Source organism: Cibotium barometz, chromosome 1 (assembly GCF_041138505.1).
Source record: "Cibotium barometz isolate CiBa-2024 chromosome 1, ASM4113850v1, whole genome shotgun sequence".
Lineage (NCBI taxonomy): Eukaryota > Viridiplantae > Streptophyta > Polypodiopsida > Cyatheales > Cibotiaceae > Cibotium > Cibotium barometz.
Window position 1 is genome coordinate 73,959,970 of NC_141046.1, and position 27,899 is coordinate 73,987,868.

The following is a 27,899-nucleotide window of genomic DNA, read 5'->3' on the forward strand; positions in this document are numbered from 1 at the left end:
TAGGTATCAAGCATTGGCAAGCTATCAAGCAGGTTTTCCGCTACTTACAGGGCACCCAATTCCTTGTATTGTTCTATCCCATGGGGGATGAGTCACAGCTGCATACTTTCAGTGATTCGGATTGGGCACCCGGGTGTCCACTAACGGCTTTTGCTTCCGTCTTCATGTATATCAGCGCTCAGTAAGAAGCAGCCAACAGCAACCACTTCAAGCTGCAAAGCTGAGTACAAGGAATCCTTTATAGCAACAGTTGAGTGTGTATGGCTCAAACGCCTTTTGGTTGATTTAGATATTGGACAGCTGTCCTCCACTTCTATCTTTACTAACAATCAACGTGCATTGGCAGTTGCGAGAAACCCTCTGTTTCATGCTCGAACTAAGCACATTGAGGAGCACTATCATAATGTCAAGGAGAGGCTCTCTCCAGGAGAGCTCAACTTAGTCTATGTGTGCACACATGACAACATGGCAAATTTGTCCACAAAGGCTCTTCCTCGTTAGAAGTTTGAAGCTTTTTGCAAAGCTTTGGGCTTGTTGCCTTTTAGAGATTGATCAGCCATATCCCTGTATAGGTTCACATCATCACTCCAGGGAAGGTTTGTAGACATTTATGTCACATGCAGTGATGTGTGTGAACATGAGGTGTACTTTGTCTTGGGCATATTTCCCTATCATTCAATCTATATTGAGTTGTGTGCCTCTCACTCTATCTCCCGAGACTATCACTGTGTGTGTGCGCGCTTTGTTGTAGAAAGCCCCCGGTGAACCGTGTGTGTGAATCTGTATTCTGACCTAGTTTGTCAGCTATGGACAGGTGGTAGGTGTGCCTTTAAACTCTGTGTTTCTTCATTTAAAAGTTATGGCTAAATTTGATGTTTTGTACACCCCTCGTTTAAGTGTGGGCGGACACGTTATAGTTCACACTTCATTAAAGTATACGCGGACAGCTTATAAGTGAGTTTGGGAATGGACATGGGTTTGGGCACGTGGCCAAGACTGGCCACCCTCCCACTCTTGGGAGAATTATGTGTACTTGGGAGGTGGCCCAATGATAATCTTTTGCCAGAATTGGGCCAAAGCTTATCCTCTCTTCCTCTCTCTCTCTCTCTCTCTCATTAGATGGCCTATGTGAAAACCTAATTTTTAGAAATCCTAATTTTTGCAAAAACCCTAATTTTGCAAAAATCCTAATTTTCAAAATTTTCTCAACAAAAACAGGTTGTTCAACCTTTGCTTATGCTTATCTCTACATATGGTGTTGCTAAATTCTGAAACCCTAATTTTCAAAAACCCTAATTTTTGCAACAAAACCCTAATTTTTACAAGAAATCCAATTTTAAAGCCCTAGTGTTGTAGAAACCCTGAATTCAGCTGAAACCCTAATTTGCAAAAACCACAATTCAGCTGAAACCCTAATTTGCAGAAACCCGGGAGCACAATGGAGAATTTTTTCATCACTACTTTGACCTAAAGCTGGAAGGAGTTTGCAATTGGCAACCATTTTTGAGTAAGAGCTTCTTGTGTTCTCTAATCTACTCTACATCTGCGTTCTTGGCATGATGGCACAGAGAAGTAGAGAAAAGTAGAAGAGATAGAATTACCTAACCTAATCCTATTGTATATTACCAAAACATGATGTATATACAATGATTGTTCAAATCTCAAGTAGATATGGACAACTGAATCCTGTGCGTTAACTTCTATGCATGCTAATGACTAAACCAGCTGCTTCATGTAGTGCAAACTACTCCTCCTCTTAATCAAAAACATAAGATTGTCGTCCAATTCCTAGTCATGACCCTCGACCTTCCTTTACATAAATATTTTCATGGCAGGTCATACGCTGCCCGGCCAGCCTTTTCAGGTCCTAAAATATCATTAAAAAAGTTATTATACATGTTCATATTATGTCCGATATATGTCCCAACTATTGGTGCATGTCCTGGGCACTCCTAGGCACCTATTGGACTGCCAAAAAACTGCTCCAATCTATCCATATACAGTGTCTAAACTTACCTTTTAGGCAGTTGCAAGTAAAATGCATGTCCACATGGCACCGGATTACGATGTGCACATGGCAGCCAAGTAGTCAATTACCTTCTCACCAAGCTTCTTTCTAAAAATACCTCGTTGTTTTTGCAACCTGCACCCATAATCAACGGCGGTAAATTCCTTAAAGACTACCCAACGACAATCATCCCACATCCCTACCTACATGGTGCTTTGAGAATCAAGTACTCCTCCCACGACAAGGCGGCACCGCTCAAAGCTGTCCAGACAATCTGCAACTAGAACTGTATCCAAACCACACCTTGCCTTCAATGTGGCAGTCATCTCCCCAAGCCCAATTGGTGATTCTTTCACCATTCACCTTCCCATTGAACATCTTCAACACCTTGGTTTGCGGAGACAGGGTGCCAAGGTAGGAGCACACCAATCCAGTGTCAAAAGGCCACCCTGGGAATGGTAAACGGACAGAAGAACCCAAATTCGATGAGAGGGATCCATCAAGGAGGACCATTGAGATGGCAGCTCTCACGCGGGCTCTCGACCCTCAGATAGGTCCTTTCAAGTGACCTTTAAAATGTCACTCGCCACAACGCTCGGAGTCCTCAAGCTGATCCACCTCCTACTCGTGGCACACCTGTTGGATTGGTTCTCCCTGAGAGGAGTGTGCCATCTAGTTACCAAGAGAGGCGATCTCAGTCATCGGGGCCACTATCCGCTCATCTGTAGACATGATGGATAAAAGTGGTAACAGCAAACAGTACCCAAAAGAGACTTTCCCAGACCCTACTGTGTTCCCCTGATTCTACCCTAATCAAGGAGATAACACACACAAGATGCTGGAAATGAAAATTTTGCAGGAACCAAAGGCTCTGACACCAAATGTAGACCTACTGGTGCTATGAGAGTGTTAATAGAGAGAATCACAGCGGAAGATTTATGCAAACACAAACACACAAGTACCTACTCCAATCTGGTGTAAATTGTGAAAACCCAAGCTCGATTATACAATGAAGTGTGTACAAAGACTGTCTCAAAAATATAAATGATCGACAATACAATAGAAGCGCCCAAGTTGATGGAGAATGTTGATCTCTCAATCGCTAGCAAACATCCAGCTGAATTCCTACTTCAGATGCGCATGTGAACTCTTGCTCTGGCTGCTTGCATATGCCCTGCCTGAGCAGCTTTTATGCTATCCAATCTGTTCATGATCTGCCCACATGGCTGCTAAGCCTGTCTTGTGTGTCTGACTGCCTTTTTTGGCTGGTGTGGGCTGGTCGGCGGCCAGTCTGACCACATAACAATGGGTCACATCTATGCCTTTGACCATATTGCTTCTTTGTGCATTCCCTTTCACAGTTTTGCTGCGACATAACAGCTGAACTTTGGTTGTACCTAAATTTTCAACAATACCAGCACTTTCAACTCCGAGCATTAAAGCACATTTGTAGTGAGGATCATCTTCAAGAGCTAAGCTCAGCTGACCGCATCCAAGCATGCAAAAGTTGTGGAACCTTGCTTTTCAGCAATTCCTATCCATAACATACATGTAAGCGTACATGAAACACTGACACATTTAGACTGATCATATGTCTAGAGAAGAACACTCACCAAAATTAGCCCAATTATGTTGGTTGATGTCCCCGAGTACACAGGAACCCGACTATGCCCTTTTGTCATTATCAAATTCATTGTGTTCCTGAAGAAAAGAGATTAGTTCAAAATATTCTCAATGGCCATCCATTTGATACAGCCAGCTGCGAATGGAACAACAGCCATACATGTCAAGCTTTGCATTCACATCAATGGAAAAAGTCGAGGCAATCGGTGTCATTGCATCTTTTGCTGTTTTCTGTGTGAGCTCCAAAGCACCAGTAATAATAGTGGTCTCATCATGTGTCAATTCTCCTCCTTTTCCAGCCTGTCAGTCCAAAAACATTGACATATCCATAACCAATCTGCTTCAATTGTAAGCAATCATGAAATCAATTAGAAGGTCTTTGCTAGACATGATTTATAAAAACAACCCAACACATGACCCCAATAACAAAGATCACAGACGAAATCTGTGTTTGCAAAAGTTAACCCCACCATACTTTTTCAATGTCCAATTCACAAGGGTTTCAACCTTCCACAACTGAACTCATAAAGGTTATGATACTTGGAAATGAACACCAGCTCAGTATGATTAGCCAATAGGGAAACATGTATCGGCAACACAACAGACATGCCAGGGATCGGAGACTAAACAGCGACCACCACAAAAAGGTATTACAAAAAATTTCCATTATAGCCAAAGCCCAGGGCCACAGGGACCATCCATTTTGACAATATGACATCGATGCAGGCAGACCAAGGGCTCAAATAGCTATCCAGCTGCAAGAATTCAGTCTAAATTATGTAGTCTCCAGTTCTGTGACACCCTTGTAAAAGATCATACGCTTTCGTATAAAATGCAAATGTAGAATAGTGTATAAACTCACAATTACTCAGACTTCAAGCACAGGGTCAATTAGCAAAATTGGTTTTGTAGCTGCCACTAAATTATTAGAAAAAAACCCACATCATCTGTCATCAAGCTTGCTCATCCTCTGCTTACAACTACCATCAAAGATTATTTGTCCCACCAATCTCCCCTTTCCGCAACACTCTTCTTGACATTTGACCGAGCTCCTCCAAAGTTGGCATAGTAGTTAAGGCTTTAAAACGTGACTTCTATTCAGTGTATAGGTGCCAATTTGGACCTAGATGTTTCTAGCCTGTTTATAGCTTTTTTTTGCTGAGATCTTCCTCTGAAGATATCTACAAGCATCCGGTTGTAAAGTTGTCAGGAAAATTCTGCTGATGTGGCAGTAGCACACTGACATGGCATTAAAATTTTCGTATCAAAGAAGACTTTCCAAATGTACATCATCTCAACTGTACAACATCTCAACCTAAATTCCCTTTTTTTTTTGCAAGAAAGAGACTTCTATTGAGTATAAATGAAAGTATTATGAAACAATACAAAATCACAGCTAAAAGCCAGAAAAAATGAAAAATATGGTGATCTCTTTGACTCCCAGAGGATTCTCTTGGCATCATTAAGCCCCAGATTAACTTTTAGTCAGATATATTTACAAAATGTTCAGTCAGGTCCATGCAGTGCTTTTTTATTTGTGGGACAACCCACAACCTCACACTCAGGACCCATGCAGTGAATTTTAACACGAGCTTGATGTATTTGAGACTTCCTATGTAAGTAAAACTTCAAATCTTTAAAAACTGTCATACCGCTAGTACATAAAAGATAGTTTCAAGAATACACTAAACATATATTTCTTGTCACTAGAAAGAGATGAAAAATTTTCATGAGCTAGCTTATCTAGAACACAAAACCATCACAAAAAATAAAACAATACCTCATTTGCGTGCATGTGAACAAGGGTCTTCAACTCCGCTCGACGAAATAGAGCCACATGACCTTTTCCAAGTAAAAAGTCCAGCAGCTGCACAGAGAAAAGGTTTGCGTGCTTGTGAGATTTAAAGGTTCTCTCTCTCTCTCTCTCTCTCTCTCTCTCTCTCTCTCTCTCGTTGCAGGCTGTACAGAGATCACTTACATGGGTAGCAAGGTTGAGGTGGTGCACTCATATGTCTATCTCGGAGCTACATTCACTAGTCCACGCTTCTCTATGAGACAGGCAGCAGAGGATAGACTCACTAGAGGATGCTCTAGCCTTATTGGAGAGGCAGTGTGTCACCAGGAGGTGAAACTTTTTGCAGTTGTTTTTCTTATTTACATTTCTTTATATATATATATTTTTCTTTTCTTTTTCTTTGGTTGCTGTTGTTTTCCCCCGGGATCTCTTGGAAGGGGTTGGGCCATTGCAATGTCAGAATGGGTCAGCCAGTGGGGCTTTGGACCAGTGGTTGGCTAAGCCTGAGAACTGCACTGAAAGATGAATGACAGTGTCCATGACATGGCCACTGAATGAGGGCATAGGCCAGTTTACACTAGTAAGTGGCCGCCACTGAAATGTGAATGTATCTTGAATTCTAAGCAAATTCTGAAGTGACCATAGTGGTCAAAGATGGTCAGGAGACCACAAGGAATGCAGATGACATCATCCCTAAAATCTAGGGAACTGCTATTTTGGGCAGTGTCGGAATTGAAAAGTGTTCGCGTCAGTTTGTGCAGAATGTCAAGGGGACCAAAAGCTGGCAAAGGACTGTTGTGAGAATGTGAACAGTCAGGAGATTTTTAGCTTGGAAGATTGCATGTGGAAAAGGCTTAAAAATGTGCCAAGTGTCAAATTTATGTGCATTTTCCACTCTGGGAAGAGGGAAGCGTGGGATTTTGGGCTGAATGAGGCTCATTTGCAGCCATTATGGTGGATTGTTGCAGGTTAAGAGCTATTGTGGTGCACTCCCTTGCCCTACAACTCATGTATTGAGGGTTGAGCTTGCTCCCCACAGCCTCTCTCTCTCTCTTTCTCTCTCTTGCAGACTATGGTAATGCTCTCATCAGATAAAACCAGGTACAGTTGTGTGAATTTCATGCTTCTATGCAGAGGCTAGTTGCCTCCTTGAACAGGAACCGGTGTAGTTAGTTCCTACACCAAAGCAGGGACAGAAGAGGGTAATAATCTCTTCAATACAACGCTGTTTCAACACTGTTTAGGTGCTGTTTTTGGGCTGTTATGTTGCCCGGTTGATGCCAGAATGCAGTAGGACTTTGCTAAAGTCTTCCAGGACAGTACAAGGGTTAATTTGGGCTAAAAACAGAGCTGAAAACAGGTCTGTGCAGAAAATAGGCATCATTCCTGGTGACCCTCTTGACATCAGTCCTGGCAAAACTGTGGACGGCCTAGCCATGGCTTGGAAAACAGACCCACCACCAAAATAGCCAAGCTGGGAAGCAACGAATGGAGGAATGGTCGGCATGACCCTTTGCACATTACTGCCCTGGCCATTAAATGCCTGTACCTGTGCCTGGGTAACATGTTGCACTGGATCAGCTAGTATCACAGGTGCCTGCTCAACATGCTCTACCCTCATTTGCAACTGTTCTCTACTGCATGCTGGGATGCTTCAACCTTGGAATCCCCTGTACATGACTGCAAAAATTTCTTCATTCTGGGATTCTTAACTAGCTGCTGAAAAGTTCCAAGCATGCTAAGAAGCTGTGCTTGAAACAAATCATCCTCCTGTTCCTGTTCTTCCTCTAACAAGGCTGGCTGACACCTCGGCACTTGTCACCTCTATACGCTGTCTGCGAGTAGAAGAGGAACTCTCTTCGGCAGGGAGCTTGCCTTTCCCTTTGTCTGTCATACTGGCAACTGAAAGTACCACTGAAGCCGTGGAGGTTGAGGCGGCGGTCTTTGGAGCTGTAGTCTTCTCAGGACACTCCCGAGAAGTGTATCCTTCTGTATGACAAAAGAAACACCTGCCCTCCTCCTTGTACTGAGCAATCTCCTCAGCACTCAGCTTGCCACCGATCTACCCTGCCTCCGCTTTCTAGTCTAGAGTATGCTTGGGCGTATTGGTCAAGTTCTTGGAGCCAGAGGCTCCCGTCCTCTGTCCTGGGGAAGACCCCGTTTGGTTATGGCCTTTTCCCCCCAAGGTGGTAGCCTTGGGAGTAGCCGACTGGGAAGTCTTGGGCTTGCCACCATTGTGCGTCATTTCAGCACTCTACGCAAGCGAGAGTGCATCTTCGAGCTGGCTGGCCGAAACATACGCACCGCACCTCCCACTGGATTTACGTGTCAAGGCCATACAAAAATTTTCCTTTCTTGTCCGTATCAGATAAGCCGAATTGCAAACATAAGTTTGAAATTCTATTGGCAAACTAAAGGACTGGTTGCGCATTCTGACACGCTCCCCTAAACTCGTCTTCTAGTCGCTCAAGGTAATGGGACAGTAGAAACCGCTGCTTAAGGTCACGGACAAACTCGTCCCAAACATAAGCTGCCATACCTAATCTAATGTGGGCATGAGCACATTGGGTCCACCAAGGAATGGCCTCACCTTCCAAGTACCAACGGGCTAAGATCACCCTGTCAGTATCATTCTTTCTAACTGCGGCAAAGTAAGCTTCAAATTGATGCAACCATGAACAGAGCAAAGAGCTTCATTGCCATCATCATCTTCCTCTCCACCTCCTTGCGCCACCTTGCTCCACCTCAAAGCCACCAGCTGAGGAGCTACCGCCCCAAAGCCTCATCCGTCAGCTGAGCCGCCGACTGAGGAGCCATCGCTCCTAGAAAATTTGCTACCGCCGCCGCCGCCTGTCCTTGAGCCACCGTTTGCGATATAGCATTGTCGTCGCCTTGAGCAACAGCTTCTCCAAAAATTTCACCATAAGGGATTACTATTCGGGGCTACATAGCCACCACCTTAGTGTTAGACCTATTTTTCAAAATTCTTTTTCCAGATTGGGGTGCAAAGTTTCTTGTGGGATTTTGTGAGCAACAAGAATTTGATTCATACATTGGTACTAGCCCAGTGTAAGACTCTTGTATCAAGAAGCCAAACCGCCCCAAAACAATGCATTGCCAAAAGAACTCCAACTTCAAGATGATACACCGCCAAAGAAAAGGCAACTTTTCAAAGCTTGGGACAAAGTGGCAAACCAACCCGTGCTTATCCATTTCGACAATGGTACTACCCACCACTACATTCATCCTCGAGTGGTTGAAGCCATGAACCTCCCTCCGGATAGGTTCAGAACTCCGATTACTGCAGGTCCCGCCTTTGAGGGAATGTCAGTCGAGCTGACTCCTATTTTGGGAAAGCTTCTCTCACAGATTGGAGACTGTGGATCATGAGAACTTTGTTGTTTGCAAAGTTAGACATTGTCGTGTAATCTTGGGTATGCCCTAGCATAAGAAGATAGACCCGACCATTGATTGGGCTGGAAACAAGATTAGGTTTCCTTATAAGGGCAAGAATTTAACTTTTGATGTAAGAGTTGAGGAGAATTCCATTCCACTCATTAGTCATGTACAAGTTCCTAAAGCAATAAAGCAATCTATTTCCTTGTACTTGATATATGTAAGAGATCCAAAGGAATCTGAGAGTGATGAGTCACTCCCAACTTTTGATCATGAAAGGAAAGATTTCCTAAAGAAGTATGAAGATTGTTTTGCAAATACTCTTTCAGGAGAGCTACCTCCTAAGAGACCGGAAGATCATCAGATTGACATCATGCCAAGAAGCTCACCTCCTAACAGACCTCCTTATCGTTTGAGTCAAGCTCAACAAGAGGAGATTATGAAGCAAGTGACCGAGCTATTGAAAAAGGGTTTGATTAGACCTAGCTCATCAACTTTTTGCTCCCTAGTCTTATTGGTTCAAAAAAAGGATGGTTCTTGGAATATGTGTATTGATTACAGGGCTCTTAACAAGATCACTGTGAATAACAGGTTTCCTATTCCTAGGATTGACGATATCTTGGATAGATTGGATGGAGCCACTATCTTTAGCAAGATTGACTTGAAGAGTGGTTACCATCAAGCCAAGATTATTCTAGAGGACATTCACAAGACCGCATTCAAGACTACTTTTGGACTCTGAGTATTTAGCGATGCCTTTTGGTCTTACCAATGCCCCAGCTACTTTCAAACGAATGATGGAAAGAATATTTCGAGCACATAGAAAGTTTGTAGCTACGTTCTTTGATGACATAATCGAATAAAGAAGAGCATCGAAAGCACTTGGATACGATATTTCAGGAATCGCAGAGCACAAGTTATATGTGAATGGCAAGAAGAGTGAGTTCTTTTTGTCAGAGATTCACTATTTAGGCCATATAGTGTCCAAGGAAGGGGTCAGGATGGACCTAGAAAAGATCAAGGCTATTATGGAATGGCCAGAGTTGACAAGTGTGCATGCAGATCGAAGTTTCCTTGGCTTATGCTCTTGCTACAGGAAGTTCATCAAGTGGTTTGCCGTGGTAGCAAGTCCACTGCATGATTTAATAAAGAAAGCTGTGCCATTTCGGTGGGCAAAAGCTGAAAAAGAACCCTTTGAAGCATTACAATTTTATGCTAGCAAAGGACCAATGTTGATTATTCTAGACTTATCAAAGCCTTTTATGGTAGAGTGTGATGGAGTGGGATGCCTCAGGAGATTGCATTGGAGCAGTCTTGAACCAAGAGGACCATGCCGTGGCCTATGAGAGTCGAAGACTACAAGGAGCCGAAAAGACCGTACCCACATACAAGAAAGAATTGATGGCTATCATTCATGCTCTAAAGATTTGGAAGCACTATCTTATGGGTGTTAGAGTTTGTTATCAAGACAGATCATCAAAGTCTTAGGTATTTATGTCTCAACCTAAGATATTAGAAAAGCATATAAGGTGGGCTAGTTACGTGGCCCAATTTCATTTTTAGATTATGCATACCCCTGGTAAAGACAACAAAGTAGCATATGCTCTATCTTGAAGACCCATGATCCATGCAGTATCTATGGGGTATCATTTGGATTTCACTTCGATGAGAGATCTTTATGCTACAGATGAGGATTTCAAGGACACTTGGAACAAGTTGCAAAATGGAGACTTGGTGACCTCTTATGTCATAAAGGAAGGGTTCCTTATGATGAAAACCCATTTAAGTGTGACTAAGGATTTGAGGCCAAAAGTAATGGAAGAAAGCCATGCCCCACCTGACATGGGACATAGAGGCATCTTGACAACAACTCACGCTTTGGAGAGTTATTTCTATTGGCCTAGCATGAGAAGGGACATTGAGCAATATGTTCAAGAATGTTTGGTTTGTCAAAAGACAAAAACCCGCCGGATTATTACAACTTTTGTCAGTCCCTAATATTCCGTGGGAAAGTATTGCTATGGACTTCATCTTTGGATTGCCAAAGTCAGGATTCGAGAATGATGGAATATGCACTATTATTGATAGATTCACTAAACAAGCCCACTTTATTCCCATGAAGAAGACTATCCGCACAGAGCATATAGCGAGATTGTTTATTCGGTAGATTTTCAAACATCATGGATTACCCAAATCCATTGTAGGGGATAGAGATTCTCGGCCTACTAGTTTCTTTTGGAGAGCTCTTTTTGACAAACAAACTAAAATTTCTCTTCGGCTTATCATCCTCAAACAAATGGACAAAGTGAGATTGAAAACCTCACTATTTTGGATATGCTGAAGTGTTATGCTCTCGAAGCAAAGGATCAGTGGGAGAAGTACTTGCCATTGGTTGAGTTTGCCTACAACAACACTGTTCACTCTTCGACAGGAAAAGCTCCTTTTTGAGATTATTTATGGCAAGCCATTGTTGTTGCCTATTCTAAAGACCAAGAAAGAGATCTTCCATGTTGACGAGATAGCCCAAATGACTGTATTGTCCTTGCGACCAGATAGCCCAGATGATTGTATTGGATTTCGCACTCGGGGGATCATTGCAACCAAATGGTCCAGATGATTGTATTGGATTTCACAGTTGAGCGGTCATTGTGACCAGATGGCCCAGATGACTATGGAAGAATTCTCAGGCGGTCCTAGTGACCAAATGGCCTTAAGCGACAGTCTAAGCATTTTCGCTCGGGAACTAGATGGCTCAACACGGTTTCAATGAAACCAAACAAGACAATCCATGAACAGAAGAATCATTACTTGTGCACTGCATACTAATGTACGTTTAAAATTCTTTGACTTTGTGTCCTATTTTTAATGTATGGACAATGCTTGGATTTATGACATGTTATAGTCCACTAGGCTCCAGACTACCAGGCCAGTACCTGGAATAGCCAGTAGTTGCGAATGATGCATACTTGTTTGTTGACTAGCTTATGTCTAGTTTTTGCAAAAGGTAAGTATGCATTTATTATGTAACACATGTGACATGCTATGAAGATATACCACCAAGAACAAGGACATCAGTCAAAAAAAAGACATAAAGATGTTGCTAGATGAGCGGAAGGCACCACATACATGAGGAAAGACCAGATGCACAAGAGCACCAGATGGGGCTAGTACCACGATCATATGGACTATTTGTATCCCCCACTTGAGAACAACTGTGATATAAGAGGAAGGAAATGTAACTATTTGGCCCTCAGAGCTCTTTTCACATGATGAAACTCATGCCTGGACACATGGACATGTTGATGGACACATGGGAATAGGGTTCCTAAAGGTGGCACGGAAAAAAGCACCAACATTGTTCAAAAAGCGAAAAAAATCACAAAGTCAAACTGTGTTCACTTAGAGCTGAGGACACCATTGGAAAGAGAACATTGAACTAGATCAAAAAGCAGCTCCAGTGCCAAAAAGCAAGGCCCAAAAGCTACCAAAGCACAAATCAAGAACTTTGGCTATTTTTTACTATTATTAAAATATTTGAAAAAGCAAAGCAAAAGCAAGGCATGGCAAAAAGCAAGGCCCCTCCCCCCCCCTCCCTTCCCCTCTCAAGTATATAAGAAGCTTGTACCCTCTTGAAGAGATTATCACTTGTGGAGAGCCATCTTGGAAAATTCACCTTGTGAATAATTCTCTTATAATTCTATTCCTGAGAACTTCTCTCGAGATTCTGAGGTGCTTTTTAAGGTAGGTGAAGGCAGTACATCGGGCCAGACCACTGGAAGAGAGTGCACCTGCGGTAGTAAGAGCATAATCCAAGAAAACTAAGGATCTCACGCACCGATTGTTGGATATGATAATTCAACTATGAATATTGATCAAGACATACTCAAGGTGGATCAAAGCTTGTACAAATCATCATGAACATGAGGGACAAAAACTGGTATATGCAAAAAATTGCTTTTAGATTAACACAAGAAGACTCTAATCATGATTAGGCATGAACCAAACTTACATAATCACTTGATCACGACTTGTACCTTATTTAGAGACCCCTCTACCCTATTTTTAGTTGCATGAGTTGCATGAACCGTATGCACCAACCATTTGTAGGCTTTACACCAACCACTGACCACTAGCCTAACCACCACACATTAAATTGGACTAAGGAGTTGGGATTAAATTTATCCAACAATCCCCCTTAAGACCAACTTCTTACAAGAACATGAACAAGTCTAACATACCTCCTTGACACAATGAGTAAGAGTCCCCCCTTAACAACAACATAGGGTGGTGTACTCTCCTCTACAACTCGTCAAGTTGGAACAACATAAGTCTTGACTCAACCACATACATGACATAATTTAAAAAGCATAATCATTATCAACATCTTTTATACTAAGACTAGAACAAAGATTTGTTTCTTCCTGTTGGTTGACTTCTTCAACCACATGTGCCTTTGCTAGCTTTTGATCTCTTTGGTAGCACTTTGCGGCGGATGGATGATTCGTCTTTCCACAATACTCACAAGGATGTTTGGAGAAACAATCCTTCGTAAGATGATTTGTACGACCACAAATAGTACACTTCTTCTTTGTTGCCGATGTCGAAGTAGTAGTATATACATGTGAATAAGGATCTATCACATCCTTTGTAATCTTCTTGTCTTCTTCCTGCAAAGAATTTATGATACTTTCCAAGGAAAGGACTGGCTCCTTCTCTTTAAGTACCGCCACAATTTGCCTAAAGCTTGAAGGTAAGCTTTTAAGCAAGATAGCAATAGCATCCTCTTCAGGAACAGGAGAATTAACATAAACCAATTGTGTCATTAAGCTCTTCAACCTGTTAATCAAAGCTGTTAAATTTTCATTACTCTCCATGGGGTTAGATCAAAGAGTTGCATTTTCAAACTGATCTTGGAATGCTTTGCTTTTGCACCAAAAGTACGCTCTAATAATTTCCAAGCTTCCATAGCTGACTCAACATTATCAATATAATGAATAAAATCATCTTCTAAAGCAGTAATGATAATACCAAGTGCTTGCTCATCTTTTGCTTGAAGTGCAGCCGTTGTAGCTCTTGTAACTGCAGCAAAATACCTGCTTCATCTTTAGGAAGTGGCTTGACCGTACTCCACAGATTTTTCTTCATGAGGTAGCCCTTCACCTTGATTTGCCAGGTATGAAACCCAGTTCCGTTGAATTTATCGGGAAATTTGGAGCTCATGATGATGCAATATGATGCTTGATGTTGATAACTTGCTCATATAGATGATTTAAGCCCAAATAATAATAATATCATCAATATAGATCAAAATAACAAGCACCATGTTGTGGGAGTAAGAGAAGCAAAAAACAGGCGACTAAAAAGCAGCTCCGTACAGCAGCTCCTGTGAACCAAATACTACAAGATTTGGTATGCTGAATCCTTACATTATAGACTTGAAGCACCTAAGAGAAATTAGACGAATTCGTAGAGACGGCGCCGAATGAACCCGATTAGCAGAAAACTGTCTGTTTTGATGGCGATGAAGACAAATTCGTGAAGAAGCGACTAAATCCGCCTATGATCTTCGTTTTAGGGCTTTCGTGGGAGCAAAGCAAGAGGCCTATATCAAAAGATTGAGGTATAATCTCCTCAGATGCAAGCATGGAGACAATCTACAGCATACTGTCCAAACAAGAAAAACAGGCTATGGTGATTAAGAGAAAGATTAGGGTTTTTGCTAATAAACTAAACCTAATTGGGTCATGCTCTGATACCAAATGTTGGATATGATAATTCAACTATGAATATTGATCAAGACATACTCAAGGTGGATCAAAGCTTGTACAAAACATCATGAACATGAGGGACAAAAACTGGTATATGCAGAAAATTGCTTTTAGATTAACACAAGAAGACTCTAATTATCATTAGGCATGAACCAAACTTACATAATCACTTGATCACGACTTGTACCTTATTTTCTACCCTATTTTTAGTTGCATGAGTTGCATGAACCATATGCACCAACCATTTGTAGGCTTTACACCAACCACTGACCACTAGCCTAACCACCATACATTAAATTGGACTAAGGAATTGGGATTACATTTATCCAACACCGATCTCAATTCAAGCCAATTCCAAATTGCATTAATCCTTACAAGATGTAACCGCTCCCTACAAGAGGCCTACAAAATCGGAAGATAAATTCACATATTTTAGATCACTTAACTAATACAAACAATGGACAATACTTGCAACATTAAAATTGGGCAGATCAAAAGACTGCATGGGAGAAGTATCTTCCACTTGAAGAGTTTGCCTGCATAGTCACAGGGGACGTGGGGGACGGACCCCTGGGACGGGGAAACGCCGTCCCATAACGTGCGAGAACGGAAACGGACAGAGGACGGCCAAGGGACGTGTGAGCCCACGCTGTAACAAGGGGACGACGATTCCGAGACGGCGGGACGGTAATTCGTGTGGGACGAAACGGGACGGGACGGTCAGTTGACCGTTGCGCAGCGTTGACCAGTCTGCCGTTGCGCCCTGTAAACCGTTGGGCGCCTAGCCGTTGAGCAGCCCTCCCCACTTGTCCCATGGCTATAAGAAGAGCCCCCATTGGCACATGCTATGGGAAACTTTGAAGTCTTCAAGTCTTCAAGACTCACCTTGGGCCTCCTTGGCACTTGCTCTAGCCTCTTAGCTCTTGCCTCTTGGCACTTGCAACACTCCTCAAGGCTCAAGCAAGGCTCAAGCTCAAGCCTCAACGCTCCTCAACTTTCAAGGCTCAAGTGGAAAGCTCATTGGCTCAACACTCCTCAACTTTCAAGGCTCAAGACTCAAGTGGGCATTGGGCAACCCGGCAAGGCTCTTGGCATTGGGACCTTGGGCAAGTTGTAATTTCAAGTTGTCACTTGTAGTCTTGTTGCTCTCCTACACTCACCTCTTGCTCTAGCCTCTCCATTGGCAAGCCTCTCCTACATCTCTCTCCTACTCTCACCTCCATTGCTCAAGCCTCTCCTACACTCACGGTCTCACCTCCTCTTGCTTTAGCCTCTCCTACATCTCTCTCCTACACTCACCTCCATTGCTCAAGCCTCCTTGGCACTTGCCTCCATGGCATCTTCATCGCGACCATCCCCCGCACCTCGTTCCAGTGGCGCCAATACGAATACAGGAAGGAGGACCGAAGGTTGGTCTTGGTGGGAAGAGGTCAACTCCGATCATCCCGGAAGTGGAGGAGGCTCTTGCCCATGGTCCTGCAAGCTATGTCCATATAGGCGAACGGGTGGGGCGGATAAAGTGAGAGCTCACCTCTTGCATGAGCCCGGTCATGAGGTCCGATTTTGTGATCAAGTCACACCGGAGACGAGGAGGAGGCTTCTTGAACGTGTTGCCGCACATGAGGCCTTGCTTTCAAGGAGGAGAATGCCGCATGTGATCGTGGATCCCGCAACACTAGTGAGGCCATCCCAAGGTTCGGCATCCCCATGTGCATCCACTTCATCGGCACCCACGGGCGCATCACCCGCCCCACAAGAACGGGCCCCAACACCATCCTTCTCCATGCTGACCGCATCCACACACTCACACTGGCAAAGTACTCTTGAGGGTAGTTGGGACCCCAAGAAGAAGGAAGAGGTGGATACGGCCATAGCCCACTTCTTCTTTCATGACCACATTGCTTTCCATGCTGCCAAGTAATCAAGAATTAAGATGTCTAGCTTAAGATCTATCATTTTACAATGTTCCTCTTACAAGTTACTTGAACTTTGAACTTTGAAGTTGATCGGTTATTAAATTATTCATTTTTTGTGAATAGATCGGACTACTTCAAGGTCATGGTGAAGAAGGTAGGGGAGTATGGTCCAAACTATACGCCCCCATCATCGGAGTCCTTGCGCACCACATTGCTAGAGAAGGAGAAGAGGCTTGTGGAGCAAGCAACAGAAAACACGAAGCGACAATAGGCAAGGAATGGAGTGTCCCTGATAGCCGATGGATGGAGTGATACGCGGAAGAGGTTCATCCATGGCCTTGTTGCATATTCCCGCGGTGAGATGTACTTCATCGCCTCACATGATGCTTCTGGGACCAGGAAGAGTGCTGATGTGCTAGCAGCAAAGTGGGCTAGTGGCATAGAGATCACTGGCCCAGACCTAGTTGTGGGCTTTGTTGCTGATGGGGAGGCTTCAAACAGGGCAGCCAGAGCGATCATTGAGAGCATGTACCCCAACATCACCATGTCATTTTGCATGGCACATTGCTTAAATAATCTCTTGAAGGATATTGGGGACTTGCCATGGATCCGGCCTATCATCCAAGTGGGCAGCCAAATAGTGACATTTGTCACACACCATCAGTTCCTACGCCATGAATTCTCCAAAAAATCTAGCCGTCAGCTCCTCAAATACTCCGATGCGAGGTTTGCCTACAACTTCTTGATGCTCCACCGATTGAAAGAGTGTAGTGGTGCATTGAGACAGTTGTTCATTAGTTTGACAAAAAAAGTGAAGTGCATTGATGCTATGGTTCAACCTATTGTCCACTTGATGAGGCTTGTGGATGGTATGAAGCCATGCATCGGCAAAGTATATGAGGTTATGGACAGCATGATAGAGAAGCTGAGGGATTTGGAGCCAGATGAGGACAGGTACGAGGAGATCCGTGCCCTATGTGTGCGTAGGTGGAACTCCTACTCCTCTCCTTTGCATGCAGCAGCCTATGTGGTGGACCCTGAGTTTCAGGGTAAAGGGCAAGAAAGTGACGCAAAGGTGAGCAAGCTATGGAGACTTGTCTTGACTCGACTTGTGCCTGACCCAAATGTTAGGCGGAAGATCCGTGACCAGGTGTCCAGGTATAGGAGCTTTCAGGGCTCTTATGGAGACATGGATGCACAGGATGATCGCTTCAAAGTTGGGACTACTTTGTGGTGGGAAGATTTTGGTTCAGATGGACCTGAGCTTCAGCATCTAGCCATCCGCATTCTCAGCCAGGCAGCGAGTTCCTCTTGCCTAGAGCAATTTTGGAGCTCATACAGTCACATTGTATCGAAGAAGAGGAACCCTCTTGGGATGGAACGGGTAAATGATCTAGTCTTTGTGAGTGCGAACTTGCGAATGCTTTGCAAGAGTGCAACTGCAAAGGCTGATGCATTTACCGAGTGGGAGATGTCTCAAGATGATGAGGAGTTGGAGGAGCAAGTGGAGGACATCTCTATGGAGCCTGCACGCATTGCAGGGACCCATGATCGTGAGGCTAGCACTTCACATGCCACTTGAGGCTTTTTGACATATGTACTACTCTAGTGATAGTCTCTTTTTTGTATGCCACTTACGTGGTTAGGGCCTAGGCCTTTGCCCTTGTCTTTTGCTTTAGCCTTTGGCGACTAGGTCCTGAGTGCCCGATCTCCTTTTTTGTAACACCCATTTTTTTGCTAGTATGACTTAATATTGATGCTTTGGAAGTGTAAAGTGACTTTGTTTTAGTATCGTTAAGTTTCTTAAATGAGTTAAAATTGCATATTTTGTATGCCGTCCCATGCCGTTCCCCGTCCCCGTTCCTAGGAATCCTTGTCCCCGTCCCCATTTCCCGTTACGTTTCCCGTCCCCGTTCTCTGTCCCATGTTACTATGGTTTGCCTACAATAGCACAGTTCATGCCTCCACGGGAAAGGCCCCGTTTGAGATTATTTATGGCAGAGTGGTCTTGCCACCCATCCTTCGTACAAAGGATGAGATTTTTGCAGTTGATGAGTATGTGCGTGACTTGGATGTAGCCTTTGCTTTGGTGCGGACAGCCATTGCAAGGTCACAAGATAAGCATAAAAGGGCTGCTAACAAGCATAGAAGAGACATGCAAGTCAAGGAAGGTGATTGGGTATTGCTGAAATTTGAGAAAGCTATTATTTTGCTGACTACCCTCAGCTTCTACATGCATATCTTGAGGCTTTTTAGTTGAGGTCAACTGTTTAGAAGCCCGGGGGGATGTCACCATTTGGTCCACCTCCATTTCTGGAGCCACTTCTATGGGACTGTCACTCCATAGAGCGGCCAGATTTGTGCCATGTTCACATGGAGCCACGACAGTGTCCCATGTGAAAGGGCCAGTTTTATGGTGTCACATGGACGAGAGCCAGATCAATGCCACCCGTATGCGACCAGTGCTGCGTCACATGGACGGGAACCAGTTTCGTGTCACCCATGTGTGATTTGCTTGGTGTTGTATGGACGGGAGCCTGTTGGTGCCACCCGTGTATAGCCAGGATAGTGTCTTACCTATGGGACTGTCACTCTATAGGAAGACCAGGACATATTTATTTATATTTGTCACGCCAGTTTTGTGCCCAACAGGAACCTCTTGTACAAGTTTCATGAAAGGGAGATTTCGTCCACTATTTGTGCACATGCATTTATGCCTGCATGCATAAATTTGTTTTTGCATGACTTGTTTGCGTGTGTCTGCCTGTTATGTTGTGCCAATACACTGGGCACGGACGCCCCTAGTGTACCGTGGAATGCTGTTTGGCTGACTTGGTGGTGTGGCGTGTGAACAGGTGGTAAGTATTACCATTTTGGCCCTTTTAAAATGTAAAATCCATAAACTATGGTTAACTTTAATGTTTATAAGCTAATGTGTTCACACACATTTAAAAAGAGACTAGACATTTTCTTTTGGATGGTGCCCATAAGTGTTAATTATGTATTAAGGTTTTATAACCTTTGATAAGGCTTTTGCATGGACTCTTTTTGGAAACTACGCACGTGTGAGGTTGGTGTATTTTGCTCTCTCCATCGCCTGCTCTGTTCCCTCCATCATCGGGTACCCGACTGCTGCCCCCGCCTGTACCAGCTGCTGTACCCGACTGTACCAACTGTTGTACCCGACTGTACCTGGCTGTTGTACCCGCCTGAAGCTACCCACGCTTGTTGTACCCGCCTGCAGGGCTGCCCACACCTGTACCAACTGCTGTACCCGACTGCTGCCCATGCCTGTACCACCTGTTGTACCCTCCTGTAGGGCTGCCCACACCTGAACCTGCTGCAGTTGTACTTGCCTGCAGGGCTGCCCACGCCTATACCTGCCTGCTGTACCCGCCTACCTGCAGCCCACGTGTACCTGCTGTACCTGCACACGTGTGAAGCACTTGATGTACCTGTTGTAACTAGTGCAAGTATAGTACTTGCGTAGTACTTGATTGGTTGTACCTGCACACGTGTGAAGCACCTGATATCCTGAGACATTTCATTATCGGAGACGTGAAGCAGCCCCATGCCGCATAGGAATTGTACTCATTGTACCAGGTGCTCTCATATTTTTCTCATTTGTATAAATCTGAAATTTGCTAATTTAAATTCAGAGAATACTTTAAGTTGCCTAGTGCAGGAGCATGGCATGTATATGCTGACCATGTTCAAGAAATTCTTCTTGGTATGGTCAGTATATTTCCCTGTGTGGTATTGTTAACCGCGCTCTCAGAGCTTCTGAGAGCCAGTGAAGGTTAGACTCACCAGGGAAATTGGGAGCAAAGCTCATTGGGGAGAACCAGGCCACATTCCCTCTGTGTGGTGTACTCCTTGGCCTGCGTTAGTACAGGCGTGCCTGTTGGTGCACGGTCCCGGAAGACTAGTGAAAGGCAGGTGTCCACCCAGTGAAGGTGGGAATGAGCCTATGATTTGGGGCTACTCCAACCAACACCTCTGCATCGACTTGAACCAGTTTTATTTGGTTGTTTTCACTCTCTTGTGGAGAGATCTAGCCTGTCAGGCCCGTGACACTTATACAAATATAAATACTCCAAGAAATACAAAAAGTATTGTGGGGGGGGGAGCCCTTTCCGGCCCCAATGCTGGTGTCATTTGTATTTTCAGTATATCCGGCATTTGTGTTGCTAATGTTGTTTCCATTGTTTAATAACAGTTAAATTAAGTGTTCTAAATATGTGTATATTGTCGTCCGATCTGTAGGCCTCCTGTAGGGAGCAGTCACATGGACCTTACAGACCCAACCCCTAATGAGTTGAAAAAATAGGATGAGGAGCCTTTATGCCTATTTATAGGCCTTCAACAAGACTTGGCAAACTGGCCAACTGCTGGTCGGCTAGTCAACAGTTCCTTAAATGCCAACAGTACTGCCCAACTCGGCTTCTATGATGCGCCTGCAGCCGACCGCCTCCTAAAGTGCAGCCGACCGCCTCCTAAAGTGCAGCCGACAACCATCGGCAGCCGACTGTCCTCCTTTGTATCTAACGCAGCTGACAGGACATCCTTCCACCTATCTCCAAGTCCATACTGCCAAAAGTGCTCTACGCTCCCTCATCCTGGTTCTACCTGATTCTCATACTCTTTATCTGGCTGCCTCTTCTGGACCAGCATCTGATAATGTCCATGGCATCTTTCATGCACATGACAGCGATGGTTGGCTTTTCTACAAAGGCCGACTATGTGTCATGACGTTCCGGGCAGCTCTTCTCCATGACGCCCATGACGCCATTACTGGTGGTCATAGGGGCATGAATTCAACTTAAGAGAAAATAGAACGGTAATATTATTGACCAAAGATGAGGCAAGACGTGTTTTCATATGTACAACACTGTGATATTTGTCAAAAGGTGAAAGCTCCTCGTGGAAAGAAGATAGGGTTATTACAACCCTTGCCAATTCCTGAGGGACCTTTCCAAGATATTTCGATGGACTTTGTTACGAATCTGCCTCCCATTCCGAGTAAGCGTAATATTCAGTGCTTAACTATAGTTGATAGATTTAGCAAATTGGTTATGCTTATTCCTTGCAAGGCCAATGTGACCGCTGAGGATGTTGCCTATTTGTTCATTCGGCATTGGTACCCGATTGGTGGGATTCCTAGGACCATAGTGTCAAACCGAGATGCCAAGTTTACCAATCATTTTTAAAGGGCATTGTTTAATAACTTTGGTACTAAATTGAATTTTTCCAGTGCATTTCACCCACAGACGGAGAGATCTACAACCAATTGGCCTTTGATGTGCTGAAGTGTTATGTCCACCATCACCAAGGTAAGTGGGAATCATATTTGCCTTTAGTTCAAGCTGTTTTGAATGATTCTTTTTCTTCAACTATTGGCAGGACTCCATATGAGGCAGCGTTTGGAAGACCATTCTAGTCGCTATTGACCAAGACCTCGTCTTCAGTACCTGAAGCGAACAGAGTGACGGAGTCTGACCAGGAGATTTTAGAGTCCGTGAAAGACAAGTTGGCTAAAGCGCAAGAGGTCTACACTCGACAGGCCAATAAGGACCAAAGGGATATGAAGTTTTCAGAAGGGGATTGGGTTTATCTTCGGATTATGAAGCAAAGGTTGAAACAGGTGGGCAAGCAATGCCCAAAGTTGTCTTTCAGGAGCTTCGGACCTTTTCCCATCTACAGAAAGATTAATGAGGTTTCAATGAAGTTGAAGCTACCTCCGAGTTGGACTATGCACGATGTGTTCCACGTCAGTTGGTTAAAGCCATATGCAGGTCCGATCCCTTAAGAGGTTATAGACGAGGCGGAACCAGATATTATTGATGAAGCTGAAGTTATCCTTTTGCACCGTTTCAAACAGGGCTCAGGCCGAAGGCAAAGACAGTTCCTCACGAAGTTTCAGGACCGAGGCACCCACGAAGCAGTATGGCTTGACAAAGAGTTTTTCAACGACTATCCGACGTTATTGACTGATTATTTGGAGGCTATGCAGCTTCCGTCAAGTTAAGCAGAAGGGGATGTCACGTGTATCCCGCACTTGGATGCCACATAGACATATCTATACAAAAGGTGCAAGACCTGGGATGGAAAAGTGGTCCCATGTGAGCCTAGTCTGGGACGAGTCAGCTAGGATTCCATTCCAGTCATTCGAGGTCAGGTGTGCATTGTCCTGCACATGCGTCCAAGGTCAGATGTGCATTGTCGTGCACATAAAACAGTGGCAGTCTGCGCTGTGAGTCTCCCTCTGTAATGACGTCAGTAGTTCTGTGTATCTAGTATGTTACCGGATGCCAGATTACTGTGTAGACAATTAGGGTTTGCATATAGGAAAGGGGCCAGCCCATAGGGCTACCCCAAGGACACATGTGGGCATGGGGAAGGTGTAGAACCACCCCCATAGGGGCCACGAGGCCTTGGCTGTACCCACCAGCCATAGGATGGCCATGGAGGGGCTGTAGACAACCTTGGGGCTCTTGGAAAGGTAGCCGACTGGTTACACAACCCCTAGGGGACTGTAGGCCAAGTGTGGGGCAGCCCACATAGGCTGACCAGCAGCCAATAGTTTATGCACAGGATGCCCAGCACCTATTTAAATGATGCGCAGCATTTTTTGCATTAATTGCTGATTTTACCAATCGTGGAGCAAAATTCAAACAGCCGACTAGCTTCCTTGAAGGGTATAAATACCCAAGACTTAAATCAGTTCCTTTATCTCATCATTCACCAAGTGCTAAAGCTGAACAAAGGACTAGGACAGCCAAGGACAAGCTAACGCAGAAGGGGTGAAGGATTGAAGGTCAAGGGCAGAGATCTATCCCAGCCAAGAAGGTTCAGGTTCAATCTTTTATTTCAGTTTTGCATCATTCTAATAAAAGCAAATACACCATTCGTGGTGGGGGCCCTACAAAGGGTATTTGGGACCCAATACTGTATCCTCTTCTCCCTCTCTCTCTCTCTATTTTTCTGCACATCTATATTCAGTTTTGTGCATTAATTTCGTCGCGACAAGTGTGCTGTTTTTCTGAGCATTGAAGTTACCAATCTCCCCCGAAGCTTCCACATGTTACACTTTCTCCTTTCCAACTCCATATCCAAGCTTGCTAGTGTGTTTGCCAAGGTGCCAAGAGTGTTTCCAAGTGATATTCACTCTCCTACACACTCCCAATGACTGAAATTCAGCAAAAAAAATCCTTTCTCTTGCTATAGTTTCTGGTCTTTTGGCAGAAAACCCTAATTTTGAAATTCCTTTCTCAAGTTGAACTATAGGGGAAGCTTTCTCAAGGTTCCCTACACCCTCTTGAAGACTTTTGCGACAGATTGAAGATTTCAACACTCCAGACGCTTCCATCGCAAAGACTTCCATTGTCATTGACTCTACTTGCAATTAGTAAGCTTTAATGCTTAATTATGGAAGCAAGTAGCAAGAGGGAGAAGTAGGACTCCGTGTTGAAATACACTGTCTACTGTTCTCTTGTCCTACGTGCTCTCTTGTAGATTGTTGCTACCATGTGTTGGTGGAACAATAGAGAGCAAATGGTAGGGAACATGGGCACTTGAGAGGGTAGTGTGAGTTGTAGATCAACACCGACAACCATATTGTTTGCAATATTGTATTCATATGCATTGGTATGGAAATCTGGTCAGAAGTACTTGATTCTCCCTATTCTATTTGAGGGAGGGGCCAGCCGTTCCAGCTCATTGTGCATCTCTTGTCAATTCAACATATTACATCTTGTATTGAGCATGTTGTCCTTTAAATCTTGGTGTATTTAAGTGTATTGATTAGCATTGTGTTCATCCAAGCATTCCACACCGATTGGTGGAATCACATTGGTATTAGAGCATACGGTTCTCTTTCACTTCTAGCAAACACTGGCTATCTCTACACTTAGAACACTATGGATAGTCGTACAGAGAATGTTGAAGATGCCAACACAAGAGACGGGGACAATGAAATGCATTCTTCCAATGCTTTACAATAAGAGTAAACTCATGTGGTGTATCCCAAGGAATAGGAACATGCGGGACAGCCGTCTTGTGGCAAAGAGAAAAAGCAGGAAGAAGAGTCCATAGCCTTAAGGGCTGAACTTACTCGTATGCAGGCTCTTCTTTATGCACAACAAGAAGAATTGAAGCTCTACCACGAGGATCGATTGGTACATGATCATTTGAAGGCCAAAAAAGTGAATCTTTTACGGATCATGCCATGGCAATGATTGCTCAAGAGTTGCACATGCAACCGAGAGATGCAGCACGTGCATACTTGGCTCATACCGAGCATGCCTATGCAGAAAAGGCAACCATCCCACATGTCTTGGTATCCCCATAGGTGGTTGAACAAGGGCATGAATCCTCGTGCTATTAGAAAGGAACCATCGGCGACTTCCCACCATGCAGGTGCACCTTATGTAACACGTGAAGGATGCAATGTTTATGGCAGTGGTCAAAATGTATATCAAATGCCTTTTGCCGACTGAAAATGTGCATTGCCAACACATGCAACATGGGCTGCAATTTTTTGTTGGTGCAGGTATTCCGCGTCTCTCTTATGTTACTCATGTCCTCAAGTGTGCTCGTGAGGGGTAAAAATGCACCAATGTGTGTTGAGGGACCAGCCGTGCCTCATGCTTACAGGGCACATGTATCCATGCCTAATGCATTACCTTCTGTTCCTAAAATGATGCCAGTCACAGGGGCTGTCCCAATGGACATACATGTAGGAAAACATGTTGAGATGCAAGCTAATGCATCGAAGTCTTGTGACTTCAAAGCCGGAGAGAAATCGGTGAAGTTAGGCACTTACTTTTATTGCCCAGTTTGATATTGCTTTTAGTGATGAGGATTTCACTTAGAAATCCATGATCCGGCATGTAAGCATGTTCATGAAAGGTACTGCTGCTCATTGGTGGCTTACTAAGAAATTCTCACCAAATCCTACTAGATCATGGGAAGAGTTCAAGGAGAGGTTCTATGCCCAGTTCTTGCCTCCCAATGCATTAAATGAGATAACAATGAAGTGGGATTGAGTGACGCAGAATGAGGAGGGAACGATGAATGCATAAATGCAAAAGTTTTGGAAAGTGCTTTTGGAGGTGTCTCCATTTATGCATGTCTCAGAGGTGGAGAGGAAGAGAAGGTTTCAATCGGGATTGCAACCCGTGTTCAACGCAGGACTACAAATGTATCTTGGTCACACATTAATCCCAGTCCGCCACTGCCACCGAGCAATTGGAAATCAAGTTGAATCGATCCAATAACGCTAAACCCTCATTCTAGGGCAAAGAGAGGGTTGTCCAAAACATGCAAAATAGCGAACAGCCACCTAAAAAGGACCCAAACCAAGATAAAAATGGTCCAAAGCTTGAAAATAAGCCTACCAAAAGCGTCCCTTCCTTGTGAAAGACTAGTCTCACTACGGAGTAGAAAAAGCAGTATATGAACGAGGGAAAATGCTTTACTTGTCTAAGCACTGAGCATATTGCAAATGCCTACGCGAACAAGAAGAAGCATGATAATGCGAATGACTCAAAGCCCAATGTGCATATGGTTCCGGATGTGCAGGACAACACTCCACATGATAGCAAAACTAGGGTTGTATGTAAAGCTTGGGGACAGCTTAAGCATCAGCTCACTTTGTGCATGTTTGATGATTGTGCAACTGAGAACGTCATATCTACACACATGGCAACTTCTTTGGGTATTTACTATTGACGTAGGGGACATGGGTCCTCAAATTGAAGCAAGGGCTACCTTTGTTGGTAGAGAAGTGCAGATTATGCCTATTATTGGCAAGTTGCACATACACTGTTATGTGCAAGACATACACTGGCTGGCTGAGCCCAGATCTAACCTTGAGGAGAGCAACCAGATAAAGACTGATTAGAACCAGAGATTAGGAGCAGGTGTTGCTGATTTGGCAAGGACTTGACTGTTGGTGGACCTAGAGGGGCTGTCAGCTAGTATATTCAAGAATATGTCTAGTCGGCTGCAACAAAAGTCGGGTATTGTCCAAGTAGTTGGCTGACCAGCAGTCAGCCAGTGTATTGTGTCTTTTTCCGGCCTATAAATAGCATTGATGCTCAACGTTTTGACTCATTCAGGCCAACAATGGGCTGGGTCATAGGATTAGGTCTAGACTAGGGTGGTGTTTAGGGTTGAAAGAAGACTCCCAGAGCTTCCGCATGTAACATTGGTATTAGAGCATCATGCTCAACAAGGCTAAACACTGATTCAGTCCTAGATGAAGGTGCACAGGTCCAAGGCACAAGAAAGTGCACAAGTACGAGGCCCAAGACAGGGAAGAATTCCCAAGAGGTTGGTTGGTGGTGTTCCACAAAGCCCTAAGGGGATGGCAGTCTTGTGAGTCGGGTGCCACTTGGAAGGCTTTCACGCAACGGTTCAAGGGGAGGTTGATCCTCCAAGGGGTGGAGTGAGAGTGCCAGACTCATTTCTCAGGAAAGAAGACCAGAGACAGTGTTCAAGGACAAGGCAAGAACGGAATGGGGACTAGATGGAACATATGTATAGATCTTCATCACAGTTAGAGTGGATTTGGAGACCGAGCCGAGTGTTCAATGAAAAGGTTGCTAGAGTAGGAAGGATGACAGAGGGACTCTGAGAATAGAATGGGATGATGACAATCATCCAAGAATACAGATTGGAATCTTGTCATCAAGTTTATAGCAAAGGGGGATGTCATGTGCAAGACATGCACTGTTTGAGCCCAGATCTAACCTTGAGGAGAGCAACCAGTTAAAGACTGATTAGAACCAGAGATTAGGAGTAGGTGTTGTTGATTTGGCAGGGACTTGACTATTGGTGGACCTGGAGGGATTGTCAGCCAGTATATTCAAGAATATGTCTAGTCGACTCCATCAAAAGTTGGGTACTGTCCAAGTAGCTGGCCGACCAGTAGTCGGCCAATCTATTGTGTCTTTTTCCAGCCTATAAATAGCATTGATGCTCAACGTTTTGACTCATTAAGGCCAGCAAAATGGGCTGAGTCATAGAATTAGGTCTAGACTGGGGTTTACACCTTTTCATTGAAGGCAGTCTACGGCTGCAAGATAGATGTACCTTTTTGTCATAATCACAGGGAATGGGCATTTTTAGACTCTGGAATATTGGGGATGGCAACATGTTCATGATAATCGTAACCATGCCGGATCTGCAACCGATCTCTGAAAACCAGTCCAAACAAAGAAGGAATCAATCTTCTGATTCCAAGCCCTGGGAACCTGCTTAAGACCATACAAGGCCTTACGTAACCTGTAAACCATCCCTTTTGATCCTGGAACAACAAAGCCTAGAGGCTGCTCAACATACACCTCCTCCTGCAAGTCACCATTAAGGAACGCAGATTTTACATCCAT

The 27,899-nt window shown here is 44.2% G+C and overlaps 1 protein-coding gene across 8 annotated transcripts in view; it reads right to left on the reverse strand.

Annotated features, from left to right (window-relative positions):
* Nucleotides 1-27,899, reverse strand: part of LOC147642400 (DUF21 domain-containing protein At2g14520-like) — an 89,409-nt gene that overhangs the window by 40,663 nt on the left and 20,847 nt on the right. For all 8 annotated transcript variants that reach the window (XM_086806068.1, XM_086806076.1, XM_086806099.1 and 5 more), the window contains 3 exons: nucleotides 5,412-5,498; nucleotides 3,792-3,931; nucleotides 3,622-3,709 (listed from right to left, as the gene is read on the reverse strand). In XM_086806068.1, the coding sequence (XP_086662194.1) occupies nucleotides 3,622-3,709; nucleotides 3,792-3,931; nucleotides 5,412-5,498 (315 nt within the window). The remainder of the gene's footprint in view (nucleotides 1-3,621; nucleotides 3,710-3,791; nucleotides 3,932-5,411; nucleotides 5,499-27,899) is intronic.